At 43.5% G+C, this 14,115-nt stretch overlaps 1 protein-coding gene across 1 annotated transcript; it reads left to right on the top strand.

Annotated features, from left to right (window-relative positions):
* The first annotated feature begins 9,268 nt into the window (after positions 1 to 9,268).
* On the top strand, positions 9,269 to 10,827 carry LOC101522229 (casein kinase I-like). The gene has a single exon (XM_058658910.1). The coding sequence runs from the start codon at positions 9,507 to 9,509 to the stop codon at positions 10,611 to 10,613; it is 1,107 nt and encodes a 368-aa protein (XP_058514893.1). The 5' UTR covers positions 9,269 to 9,506; the 3' UTR covers positions 10,614 to 10,827.
* The last annotated feature ends 3,288 nt before the right edge of the window (positions 10,828 to 14,115 follow it).

Raw genomic sequence — 14,115 nt, 5'->3', positions numbered from 1 at the left:
GGATAGGAGATGTATTTCTTTTTATTGGAAAGGCAGATTTATAGAGAGAAAGGAAGAATGAACTTCCATCCTCTGGTTCACTCCTCAAATGGCTGCAATGGCCAGAACTGAGATAATGCAAAGCCAGGAGCCAGGAACTTTTTCCAAATTCTCCACATGGCTTCAGGGTCCCAGGACTTTGGGCCTCCTCTGATGCTTTCCCAGGTCAAAAGCAGGGAGCTGCTTGGGAAGAGGAGCAGCCATGGCACAAAGAGTCACCCATGTGGAATGTTGGCATTTGTAGGTAGCCAACTAAGACATCATGCTGGTCCCTACTGACCTTCTAAATAAGAACTAATCCTAAGTCTTCTAACCTTTCAAACAGTAGAAAGGGATGTAATTCTCCCAGACTTCTATACAGCGTACAAGTTTGCCTTGTGGATTCCTGGGGAGCAGATGCAACCAAAAGAAATGGCGGGACAGTGCTCTCTTAGGCAACTGACATAGTTTATTTCAAAGGTTCCAGTTTATATACTTTCAGCAAAGCAACACTTCAAACATAGTTCAACTCAGACATTGGTTACAATGATCATGTTTGATATACAACTCATGTCACATGTGTGTAAGCAGGGAGTTCCAGGAGAGCTACCAAGGCACCAGGATCAAAGCACCATTGGCGTGACATATTGGTAAGGAACATTACTTTGATCTAGCATAATTGGCTAATGAAACACAGATGTTCGCCATATATCAGGGAAGCACGAAAGCACATCCAAGGACTCACTGGGGGCAAGAGTGCACTTGGTGAAAGGCCCTCTGCCTGCTCTTCCCCAGAGCTCCTTCTCAACAGGATCCCATGGGCCTCTGCTGTCCCAGCTACCCTGCTGAATGTATTCTGACATATACAGCCAGCATCACCCTAAACACAACATCAGAGAAAGATACCACAAAGAACTATAAATCAAGATCCCAGATGAACAAACACAGATGCAAAAATCTTACTCAGAAGGTCAGGTATTTGGATCCAACAACACATCAAAAAGATCATTCACTTGGATTGAGATTTCCCCTTGGGAAACAAAGGAGCATTGTAATTGTCCCAAGAGAAGTAAAAGTTGTATTAAATCTATAACATTAAACTATTCTTGCAAGAAATGCACTAAGGAATTTTTAAGTGAAAGTAAAAGGATGATCTGATCGTCACTATCATGAAAGCATAAGGAATTTTTTGAAAGATTTTTTTTGTTTAAATGCTTAATATGAAACGTATGCTTGTGAAATACAAGTTTTTCTGTTATGTTAAATGAGCAATCACATGTGGTCATGATCCTGTATGTAGACACAGTATGTAGTGAGACAACTGACAGAACTGAAAAGCCTTGGAAAACTACTCCAATAATATAGAGGAAAAACAGACTCAGCAGATCACTTCTGGATCACAAAAGGTTCCCCTGGAAATTAAGCAATCAGTTCTACAGTGAACACCAGCTTGGCATCCTCTGATGTAATTCATTCCAGTTACTCCCTGTTTGGAGGTAGCATCAGATCTTATAGTTGAACCTCAGTCCCATAACACTGCTTTCTCTAGATACACTTTCAAGTCTTGGCCTCCAGAACTTCTGACCAATCAGTCACTGGTTCCCATGACCCCCACTTCAGATTGAATTAATTTGCTAGAGTGGCTCACAAAATTCAGCAAAAACTCATTAGCTACTCTGTTGAAGAAAATGTTTTGAAAGATACAAATAACTAGATGAAGAGATAATCAGGGCGAAAAAATGTCCCAACATCAGGAGCTTCTGAGTTGGGATGCATCTCCCTCCTGATGTATGGATGTGTTCTTGTACAATTTCCTGTGAACCCAGCAAGGTCTGTCTGTTCAGATGCTTTGTGATGTCTCTGTACAGCATTGCTTCCCCTCAGGAATGGGGTAGGATTGCTTTTGCAAAAGGGTTTGGTGATGTGTTATTAGGTAAGGTAAGTCAAAGGAATTTTTTTTAATCACAGTTTGGCTATGCAAAGCACAGTCTATGCACTGCGTTGGAAAAGAGAAATTTCAGTTTCTATAACCTACTTTGAGGAAGACCAAGCCATGAGCAGAAACTTCTACGTATGTGTTTTAAGAAACAGAAAATTGATTTTTCTGTTTTGTAAAATGGAATGATGGGCAAACAGACTGCATACAATTTCATTTGATTCACAGAAAATTGTTGAATGTAAATTCTCAATGTAATCAGGACTCTGAACCAGGGCAAAAAAGTTTTGTTTTTTAAAGCTCCCTCTATATAAAAGGTTTTGAGATGTTTTCAGATTCAGTTAGCAAATTTGAGGACCACATGTTAACTAGGGCTCTTTTAGATTACTAAGTTCAGAAATCTTACCTGAATCAAATTAATATAAAGGGGTATTTGTTACAATGAAAATGAAGTGGCTAATGAAACCCATTGATAGAAAATGTGTCAGCATAAGGAATTCTAAAACTTTCTGGAGATACATTCACAGTCATATTTATTAGACGTGGTTACTGAAATGGTGGCATGTAAATCCTTCAGATCTTTAGTGCGGTGATGTAAGGAGAGCACTCAGAGGGAGTTTGGATAATGGGCAACAAGTCAGTATGGAAGCAAACGGAGATAATGATTATGTTATACAGTACCTTGAGAAGGGTATTGTTCACACAGTCCACTATATACTGTATGAAGTGATGGAAGAAGTTCCAGCCCTGAAGACAAAGCCATGTCAAGAAAGGGGAAATGTTGAGTACTGTGTTTGAGTAGTACACATTGTACTAATTACCATCTTGAGAATGGATTAGTGTTAATAGCTGTTGTCTATACTGAGAAAAATGTCGATCTTCCACATTCTTCTTTATGAATTCTTGTTTTAGTGGAGCATTAAGCTTGTGATTATAAATTTCAAGCATGTGATTGCCCAAATCAAAAGACAGATCAAAACTGAAGGGGTGGATCAGAGGCTTGGAGTGATGGAGGGTGAAAAGTATTATTATCTTTTGTGCCCGGTGCAGTGGCCTAGCGGCTAAAGTCCTTGCCTTGAATGTGCTGGGATTCCATATGGGCGCTGGTTCTAATCCTGACAGCCCTGCTTCCCATCCAGCTCCCTGCTTGTGGCCTGGGAAAACAGTCGAGGATGGCCTGGGAAAGCCTTGGGACCCTGCACCCACATGGGAGACCCAGAGGAGGCTCCTGTCTCCTGGCTTTGGATAGGTGCAGGACTGGCTGATGCGGTCACTTGGGGAGTGAATCATCGGATGGAAGATATTTCTCTCTGTCTCTCCTCCTCTCTGTATATGTCTGACTTTGCAATAAAAATAAAATAAATCTTTAAAAAAAGAAGTATCATCTTTGTGAAATGACATGTGTGAAATAAGTCACTTTTTTTTATGGAAACAGATACATTTTAAAAACAAAATGTCACTCACAAATCACACTAAATAAACCAATCCTAAACTTTTCTGAATATTTAATACTTCAATATTTTGGGTTTTTTTTGTTTATTTTTCCTACTGGATAGTCATTTTCTACAAATTCATGTGTGGAATTGTACAGCTTGAGTAAGAAGTTATGTTTGGAATGCAGAATCATGAAATTACCATATAAAATGCTTGTCTTGGAGCTTTATGGATAGGATTGTCAACCAAATCCCTATAAGAAGTTTACCTTTCTTTGTCATGTTGGCTGTCATGTCCCATGTGCATCTGAGGATGCTGTCTGCTGCACAGGCATTAGCAACTGAGCAGGCCCAGTCCCAAGCACGCACTCCATGTTTGGACCACATATCTTACGGTTTTCCCTGTGGCTGGTGCTTGAGTGCCGTAATCTACTTGGGGAATCTCCCAAGAAACCTCAGCTGGGGTGACATCAGACTTGATTCTTGTGTGTACTAGTTAGTACAGATTCAGGTTTGATCTGTCACCTACACCAGCCAATGCACATGGTGTTAGATGTAGCTGTCTGGTCAGTACTGCCCAATGGGTGCTGCAGTCAAGCCAGGCCCAGCCCACCACAGGTGCAGTGGGGTGCCTGGGACTAGTGTGCTGTGTGGATCCAACCACTTGAGGCACAGCTGGCTGGCTACTAGTGTGCACAGGAACACAATGCACTGGAATGGAGAATAGAACTTGGATCCAGACCCACACCTTCCAAGAGTCTAGAGGCATTCCAAACAGTGGCTTAACCACTGACCCCCCCTTTTCAAAGACAAAAGTGCTATTATAATCACTGTTCTCATTTCTAAAGTCTTTTTTTAAAATTTGGGAAATAAAGAGAGTCAGAGAGCTCCCATATGATGGTTCACCCCATCCCCCAAATGCTCACAGTGCAGGGATACTGAAACCCAGAGCCAGGAAATCAATCCAGAACTCCCATACATGCGCCAAAGAGCTGCAGCTGGGAATCACAGCCAGGCACTGCTTTGTGCTACACTAGCATCCTAACTGCTATGATAGCAATCATCCCTAGATTTCCCATTTATAAGAAAATCAGTCAGATTGTATTAAAATGTATTCTGGTGAGAGAGGAGAGAGAGAGAGAGAGAGAGAGAGAGAGAGAGAGAGAGAGAGAGAGAAACACTAAAGAGAGAAAAAGAAGACATTAAAAACTAGAGAAATCTACCTTCTCATGAATTGGTAGAATCAACATCATCAAAATGTACATATTGCTGAAAGTAATCTACAGATTCAATGCGATCCCAATCAAAACCAAAATGCCAATAATAGTTTCCTCAGAGCTACAAAAGTTGATGTGGAACACAAGACAGTATAAATAACCAAAGATACCTTAAAACAATAAACACAAAGAAGGAGGAATTGCAACACCAGTTTTCAACAAGCACTACAGGGCACTGATAACTGACACACTTGGTACTGGTACAAAAACTAAGAAAAAAAGATGAGTAAAACGGAACAGAAACCTCAGAACTGAGCCTTCATATGTACCACTAACTAATCTTTAACAAGAGAATTGAAAATAACCCAGAGACAAAGGTTAGTCTGTTCAACAAATGCTGCTGAAATAACTGGACATATAGTTGAAGAATAAAGAAACTAGAAACTTACTTTACAGAAAAAAAAGTGTATCGAGCATCTAAACCTTTGCACAGACACTCTCACAACGCCCACCCACCCACCCACCCACACACACACACACATATACACATAAACATATACTGTACAACTAAGATAAGCATACTGGGAAGTTAAGTTTCTGTGCAGTGAATGTCACTAGTTTCAAGTAAAAATAGGGATCCCAAGGAAACTTAAAACTACACATCTACATGATGATATTAGGTTTTCTGCATGTAATGTATCATGCCATGATACATTACACTTAGACTTTACATTACATTAGACTTAGACTGGTAATTTGTGCTAAGGGACCATTCTGTTATGATAATATCAGAGAAAATGCCAGGAGAGGAGCATGGTGAAGGAGGAAAGGGAGTGGCAGGGATTAATCCCTAAACCTGTAAAAGTGTATTGTGGCAAAAAACCTAAAAATGCAAACTTAAAAAACATGCACAGGTGTGTGTGTGTGTGTGTGTGTGAGTGTGTGTGCGTGTGTGTATGTGGGGGACTGTATTCCATCTCACCAAGAAGCGCATTTAAGGCTTAGTATTTGCATTAGACAGTGGCAAAGCTAACTAACGGAATGAACAATAGAAGGTGTGAAAAGAGCACTGTACCGTCAGAGCTCTTCAGAGCAAGCAGGTCTGATGATGCTGAGAGAGGAAGGACAGGAGCTGGACCATAGACTCTATGATCCTTGTCCACAGAAAACCCAGGGAATTAGCCTGAATTTCTAGCCACATACTGTAGCTATTTGATACCATATGAGAACTTTCTTGTTCCTCCCACTGAAGCAGAGAACTGCAAAAGACATTTCTAATGGAGAATCACAGGAGCTTGTTGGGACTACTGAGTTATCATACGAATGAACCAGGTTGACATTTCCTTTGGTTAGTGTATGTTATCAAGATATCCACACACCAACACATGGCTTCTTATTGTCATATATATGGAGTGTCTAAAGTTAGCAGGGACAGGAAATAAGTTATGCAAAACAGGAAGGTGGGGATCACAATATGTAAATTGGAGGGAATTACCCTATGCCTTAGTTAATAGAATTATAACCTGAAGATTTTGTACTGCTGTGAATTTAAACAGAAATTCTCAGAACTAGGCCCACTGGTAATAATGACTCTACCTGGGGTGCTGAATTGCCATATCAGCATGCCTGAATTTGGGTCTCTGCTCTGCTTTGATTCTGCCAATCATCCTGGGAATCAGGGACCCAGGCTCATATACACAAGTCCATGCTGTGAGAGTGCTGGACTGAATTTTGAGCTCAAGTTGTAGCCCCTGTCATGGCAGCTGGTTGGGAAATGGATGTAAGATATTCTGCATAACTGTATAACTCTCTGCCTTTCCAATAAGTACAACTTAGTTTAAAAAACTATACCAGCTTGTCTAAAGTGTAAGCAATACAGACATGTGGACATGTGGACATGTAATTCTGCAAAGGTCCCATTCAACTCTTGCCTGAGGTTTCAAACTTTTAGAAGCCAATCACTGAGTAAGGCTCTATAAAGCTAGCCAGAATGTGATATTTTGCGCCACTGTTCTTTTATGGAAGTGAAAGTGATTTGATGAAATCCCTTCAGAAAATGGATTTTCCAGATTCAGATCCAGAAGAAAGTACTGGGCAACAAGGTTGTGAGATTCCTTGCACAGTGGTGCATTTAGGAAGGAGAACAAGTAGGACAATGTAAGGGAGGAATGATGGAATCCTGAGAGAGCTATTTAAAAGCCCACCCCACCCAGCTGTAGGCAACTGCCCAAGATGCCTTGCATCTAGACAACTATTACACTGCTGGGTGAAAACAGCTCATACCTAGGGAATATTCTGAGCCTGGTTAATTCCAAATCTGTGTTAACTACACCAGTGTGCCAGCATAGTTGTTTTTTTCTATTATTGTCCATCGTTTGTAAAGATACGCAGGAAAGACTTGGGACACTGGTAGTGGGCAGCCTGTAGATTGCCCAGGGATGGATATCTGGGGATGTTTTGGTGGTGGGGTCACTAAAAGACTCTTGTTTGACAGGGAGGAGTGGCTTCTGGGGACTTCTACACATCTGACCAGTGCACTTGCAGTAAGATGGGAAAAGTGGGGCTGGGTGGATTAGAGGAAGGGAAACCAGAGGGCATGTCTGGGTCAGGACAAGACATACATGGGGGACTTGGGCTGGAGTAAGTAGCATTTGCTGCTTCCTGGTAGCACACAAGAAACCTGGATCTTGGAGCATGTTCATCTGGGCTAAGCTGTAGCACCCACTGGTAAGGGCTGAAATGGGTGCAGGGCAGTCACGCTGGGTTGAAGTAACCACCAGTGAGTACCAGCACTGGAGGTGGGCTATATCACAGATTTGGAGTTGCAAGTGTGCTTCGTATGGGAACGTGGGGAACTCCCCTGCTAGGTTGAAGCTCACACCAGTGAGTGTGAGAGGTAGGGTGGGAGACAGGACAGGCAAAGCTAGGCTGTGGCACCTGTTGGCATATGTGTTCGCCGGGTCTGTGGGGTGAGTACCTCTAGGCCAGTTCCCAGCATACTTTGCATGAGAGGGAGCCAGGTTAGGTACAGGCCAGTCCAGAGCTGCAACACCTGAAAATTCACATGAGAGCTGGAGCTGGGCTGGGGTTGGGGGTGAGGGTGCACTGAGCTGAGCCACAGTACAACACCTTTGGGTGAATGCAGAGCCTGGGAACAGATCATGCCAAGCTGGCTTGCAGTACCACCAGCACATGTAAGACCTGAGGCTGTAAGTGGGTTTGGTAGGGTTACTTTTGTAACTCCATTGCTGTTCCACTGCTTCCACTGGTGAGAGTGCAAGCTGGGATTGGAGGCAGCCTGAGCTGCCTCATCTGCTGGCACATGTAAGAATGAAAATCTGTATGTGCCACCCAGGTAGGTCACAACATCCACTGGTAAATGCTGGACTGGGTACTAATCATGACATGCTGGACTAAAATACACCCTCACTAGCACAAGGAAACAGGCCTAGCAGGGGAATTGTGTATACTCTGCTACTAGCTTGTATCTCCTGCTGTTGAGCACAAGCATCAGGGTTGGTCGCAGGCCAGGTTGGAAAAGGAGGCACCACCCATCAGCATATATGTGAACCAGGTCTGGAGGCAGGGATCAGGCTCAGCTAAGCCACAGTGAATGTGGGTGTGCATGAGGGCTGGTTAGGATGCAGAATGGACTGGCTTTGGCTGCAGCACATGCTGATACACGCAACACTCAAGGCAGAGGCAGGCCTGGTGTGGGTCATTTTAGGTTGCCGTAAATAGGCCACAGCACCCACTGTAGTGCATCAAGAGCCACCCTGTGGTGGGCTGTGCTGTGCTAGACCACAGAACTGATTGATTCACATGAGAATTACCACTGGGGGCAGGACTGATCAGGCATCTGCATCACCTGGTGTATGCGTTGGCTGTTTCAGGTGACAGACCAATCTGGACACTTCACCATGTAGAACACATAAGAGTGAAGTCTGAGTCACCTCAGGAGAGCATTCCTAATGATTCCCCATCTAGACCAGAGGACTCAAACCCCAGCCGCAGGAAAAATCACAAGCTGTGTGGTCTGACCTTGGGGTGCATGTGCCAGAACTGGCCCTCCTAAGTTGCTGATGCCTTTGCAATGGACAGCATGTCCAACTGCACTGGGGGACATGACAGGGAGCTCACCTAGGCCAGTGGAGGATGTGGAGTGCCTCATTAGAGGATGCAAAGCAGAGCAAGTTGGAAAACTCTGCTGCCCAAGTTTGCAGCAAGTGTCTGGGTCTGTGGATACACTAAGGTGGACTTGGTCAGCCAATAGACCTTGGACAGATTTTCTCGACCCTGCTGCAATGAACCCAACAATGTGTCAGGAATGTAAAAATCACAGCACTAACACCCTTGGAACATTCTTCACCACATTGGTGTCCTTAAGGTGTCATCAACTACCCATTCCCACATTTGAGTGTTATGGAGAGAAGTACTGTTCCACGCTATGGGTGGAGAGCACTGAGTATGAATCCTTCCTACTGTGCACCTGTGGGGCACTCCCTGCTCTGTCCACACAACACAAACATACATTTCAGATCTGGCACCTAAGACCACAGCCTGGACATTGAAGGCTGCACTAACTTCAGCCAAGTGCAAGCACAGACAAACCTTGTTTTCTCACTATGGCTTTGTGACATCACAGGGGGCGGGGCCAGGCTGTAGGTAACACATCAACAGTAGCGGCCTTGGCAGAGTACCAAGGGTCCATTCTGGCTACGCCAGCCAGTGCCATGACATCGCTGCCCCCAACTTGACTCACCCTGTAACAAGCTGGGCTCCAGATTGCAACATCCAACAGCACAGCCTGCCTATATCCAGTAAGTGGCCAACACCAGAACCTGGAACATCCACGCATAGCCCAAGTCCTGGCATGGACACGGAGGTGTGGTTAGTGATCACATGCTGTCCACTGAGCCCAATTCTATCAACACCAACAGAGTCCGCCATCTGCCTGTTACCCCTCTACCTCCTCATCAGTTGTGCCCAGTACCTACGTCCAGAGCCCTGACCCAAAATACCCAAGTGTGTGCTGTTCGCAGATGCTTGTTCATGGATACCAGCATGGGCAAAAGCACTGGGACCAAGGCTGAGCGCCTAGTGGGAGGTCAATACAAAATGCTCAGGAAGATCGGATCAGGCTACTTTGGCAATGTTTATCTGGCCGTTAATATCATCAGTGGAGAAGAAGTGGCCATGAAGGTGGAGCCTCAGTATGGCAGAAACCCAAGGCTGAGGGTCGAGAATGCCATATATAAACTGCTTCAAGGAGGCATTGGCATCCCGCGCCTGCAATGGTTTGGGCAATATAGTGGTCAGAACATTATTGTCCTTGACCTTCTGGGACCTACCCTGGAAGACCTCTTTGAGTTTTGTGCAAGAAGCTTCTCAATGAAAACCATCCTTATGCTGGCTGATCAAATGATTGGTATCCTGGAGTACGTACACTCCCAGAGCGTGTTACACAGAGATATTAAGCCTGAGAATTTTTTGATGGGAATGGGAAGGGAGTGTAACAAAGTTTTTCTGGTTGACTTTGGTCTTGCTAAGAAATACCGGGATAGCAAGACCAGACAACACATACCATACCGAGAGGATAAAGGTCTCGTTGGCAGCATCCGATATGCCAGCATCAACACACATCGCGGCATCGAGTACAGTCGACGTGATGATATGGAATCATTAGGATATGTCCTCATATATTTCAACAGAGGCAACTTGCCCTGGGAGGGATTAAAGGCTGATAATAAGAAACCAATACATGAAAAAATCGGTGAGAAGAAGATGTCCACTCCAGTTGATGATCTTTGTAGAGGGTTTCCTTCAGAATTTGCTACTTACCTGAACATCTGTCGCCAGTTGGGCTTTGAGGAAACACCTAATTATATATATCTCAGGCAAATTTTCCAGCTCGCATTTAGAAACCAGAATTTTCAGTATGATAATGTATTTGATTGGGCTGTGCTACCACCCAGAGCTCCTCATCTGGCGTCTTCTTCTATGGAGTAGATACATCACACCTATACCATTGCAGGAGAGCAAGATAAAAAGGACAAGAATGAGAAGATTTCTGAACACAAAGGGGCTACCTAGAAGCATAGCATGGCATCTAGCAATCACTTTAATATTCAACCCACCACTTTTGGATCATCAATGCAGTAGCCAGCCAATACACATGGACAATTTTTCAAAAAGAGTAATACCTTAGTTCACCGTAACCTGGGCTTGGAGAGCAGTGGCCATGTTGTAATCTGTAAGCTGCTATTTTATCATTACTAAATGGAGATGATGAGGGATGAGATCTGCCTTTCCAATTGTTTTCTTTCCTAAGTGGGAACATTAAGTAAATACATGTTGATGTGATTTGTGTGAGCATATTGTGCATGTTAACTGGTTTAAATCTTTTGTCTTGAGCAGTGAGGCTTTGATAGCTCATTGCAGAATGACACGACCATCTTCAGACACAAGTTTTGATGTTTGTAGATGCTCATGATTGTGCACTCCTAGGGTGATTTTCATCCCTGGGGTGTGGGAGGTGTTTGCATCAGACCCTGTGAAGCTAGTAGGTTTCTCCTTTGCAAGCCAGCTGCCATGATAGCAATTGAAGATTCCAGTGTTTGGAAGAATGACAGATATTGTTTGCTTACCTGAACTAGAAATAACAGCTTCCCTAGTGAAGAGTTAACTTGAACTTACTGTCCAGTGTGTGATCCTTGGGACTATGCATTAACTCTGTCAATGTTCTAGGTATAGAAATGAAATCATGTTTGCCACAAATATGGCTAATAATTTCATTAACATCCTTATTTAACAGACTGAATATATATGTTGCTAGATAAATGTAATCACTGTAAAACATTTATTGGATTGGGATTTTGCTTTAATTTTAAATTTAGACTTTATTTATAAAGTTCATCTCAAACATAAAACTAGTTCTGTAAAGAAATGGGACTTTTTATGAGCAGTAAAGCAACAAACTGCTTTGCTAACTCAGTATGAAATAAAACCGTCACAAAATTTGTTTCTTATTTAAAAAATTATGTATTTGAATGGCATAGTTACATGTGGAAAGATCTCCCTTCTATTGTGTCACTCCTCAAAAGGCTGAAATAGCCAATGCTGGTTTGGTTTGAAGTTGTGAGCAAGAAATTTCTTTGTGGTTTCCCAGTGAGTGCCTGAAACCAAGCACATAGGCCATCCTCTGCAGTTTTCCTAAGTGTACCAGCAGGCAACTTAATCAGAAGTGGAGCATCTGAGACTCAAACTGTCTTCTCTATGTAATGCCAGCACTGAGCACTGCAAATGGTAACTTTACCTGCTAAGCAACAATGCTGGCCTTAGTCCACAATGTTTTGATAGAGTATTTCAAATAAATACAGACTGTGGAATAAAGTGCAGATTTGGCTTCATAAATGGCTTAATTCATTCATGGATTCAGATGGTTTGTCAAGTGAGTGAATTCGTTATAAATACAGCCCTCAGGAGCGGGGTTTACTGTGATAGTCAAGATGCCTGTATGCCACATCGAAGTGCTTGAGTTTGATTCCTGGTGGAGGCTCCAGGCTCCTCGTTCCTGCTAATGTGGACTCTCAGAGGCAGCAGCAGTGACAGGAGTCACTGGAATCCTGTCACCCGTGCACAAGGCCAGCACAGAAAGTGACTGAGAAAGTGACTGTTGGGAGGAAAATTACCCTGTACTTTTGAGGGTTGACGAACAACTTGAATTCTGAACTTATGCAGAGGAGTCCCACAGATGGGAGACTCCAGGAAGAGTCAGCTAGTTGAAGCTTACCTAGTGTCCTGAGCCACAGAAGAGAAATAGGTGCTTTAGGTTTATGAGTTAGCAATGGTCAGACATTATAAGAGAGTGAAGAGATAAATAAGAGTTATGAGAGGGTGAAGAGAAGAATTTAATGTTGTTTGATGTGGTCCTGTAATGAAGATAATGTCTCTAAGATATTACCCTGGAGCAGCAGTCTTTAATAGCAGGCTTCCAATCTCTTCCATGATCCTCTGGCCAGTGTTTCCTGGTTGACAAAATCCCTAGGAGATTATTTATGACAATCACATTTACTCTGGAGGGTTTATCATTAGGTGAGACATGTTCAGACAAGCTGTTTTTAGGCAGATATCTTAATCTGAAGCAATCTGTAAGGCATATTGGCTTCCTTTGGAGGGATATATTCTGAAAGCCTTAATTAGTGTGATGAAAATGCAAGAAGAGAATATGACAGATAGGCAGCATGGGTGCAGTGCCCGAGTCTGTGGAAGCCCCCAGAAACCACCCCATATATGCCAAACAAGCCCTCAGTGGCCACCACACTGATCTGTCCCCAGTCCCTTGTCCCCTAGCAATGCACGGCCCCCTCCATGCATGTAGTGGCCATGATAGCTGTGCGATGGCCCAGGCTGGTGTGTACCCACAGTGGTATGGTGGGCACTCAGTCTGCGTCTCCCCAGAAATTTAAGGAAAAACACACCATCTATGCTGGCACACTGATACAGCTAACACAGAGTTGCCATTGATCAGGCCCATGATGCCTGCCAGCTGTCTACTGCTTTTCTCCCAGCAGTGTAACACTTGCCTAAGTGCAAGGCAAGCTAGGCTACTGTCAAAACCACGGGTTAAATGGGCATTTATTAAGTGAGTTTTTTCCATAGGAGAGCTCCGACCAAATGATGTTCACCTCAGAAAATTCTGTTTTATTTATTTATTTATTTATTTATTCATTTATTTATTTTTATTCGAAAGTCAGATATACAGAAAGGAGGAGAGACAGAGAGGAAGATCTACTGTCCCTTGTTTCACTCCCCAAGTTGCTGCAACAGCCAGAGTAGAGACAATGCGAAGGCAGGACTTGGAGCCTCTACTGGGTCTCCCATGCAGGTACAGAATCCCCAGGTCTTGGCCATCCTCGACTGCTCTCCCAGGCCACAAGTAGGGAGCTGGATGAGAATCAGGACCACTGGGATTAGAACCGGTGCCTATATGGGCTCCTGGCATGTGCAAGGCGAGGGCTTAGCCACTAGGCTACCATCCCGGGCCCCACCTTAACAATTCTTTAGAGTTAAAATTTAAAGATGAGCATTTTGAGTTTGAGACTTGTGTTTGGATAACCTAGAAATTTCAAAGATGTGACTCAACCAGCAATCACCATAACTCACCTTACACTATCTAAAATACATTTATGAATTACAAAACAATGCCATACTTATGTTATGCTGGTGAAAGTCTGAAGTTTGATTGTGTACATGGATCGATCACTGCTGATGGGATGTAATTTCAGAGTAGAACCCTTCCTGTATGGCTGTATACTAAACGTGATTGGTCCTTCATGTTAGTGTGCACAATGGTGGAGGATTGTGTGGGTAAAATGGTCTCTTCCTGGTCTCTGTGATCTGATATTGCCAGGTTAGCATTGAAAAAGTGACAGCGCCTGCACTACTCTGCAGCACTTCCATCCTTGCTTACCATACCCTGCTCCTTTGAGGTGCTTGGCATAACCTGACA

The sequence above is a fragment of the Ochotona princeps genome, chromosome X (genome assembly GCF_030435755.1).
Source record: "Ochotona princeps isolate mOchPri1 chromosome X, mOchPri1.hap1, whole genome shotgun sequence".
NCBI classification, from domain to species: Eukaryota; Metazoa; Chordata; class Mammalia; order Lagomorpha; family Ochotonidae; genus Ochotona; species Ochotona princeps.
The sequence above is the reverse complement of the archived record's forward strand: the minus strand, read 5'-3'. Positions and strand labels throughout refer to the sequence as shown.

Bases quoted from the DNA above. Each gene is read 5' to 3' on its own strand.
- LOC101522229 (XM_058658910.1), top strand. From the start codon at position 9,507: ATGCTGTCCACTGAGCCCAATTCTATCAACACCAACAGAGTCCGCCAT.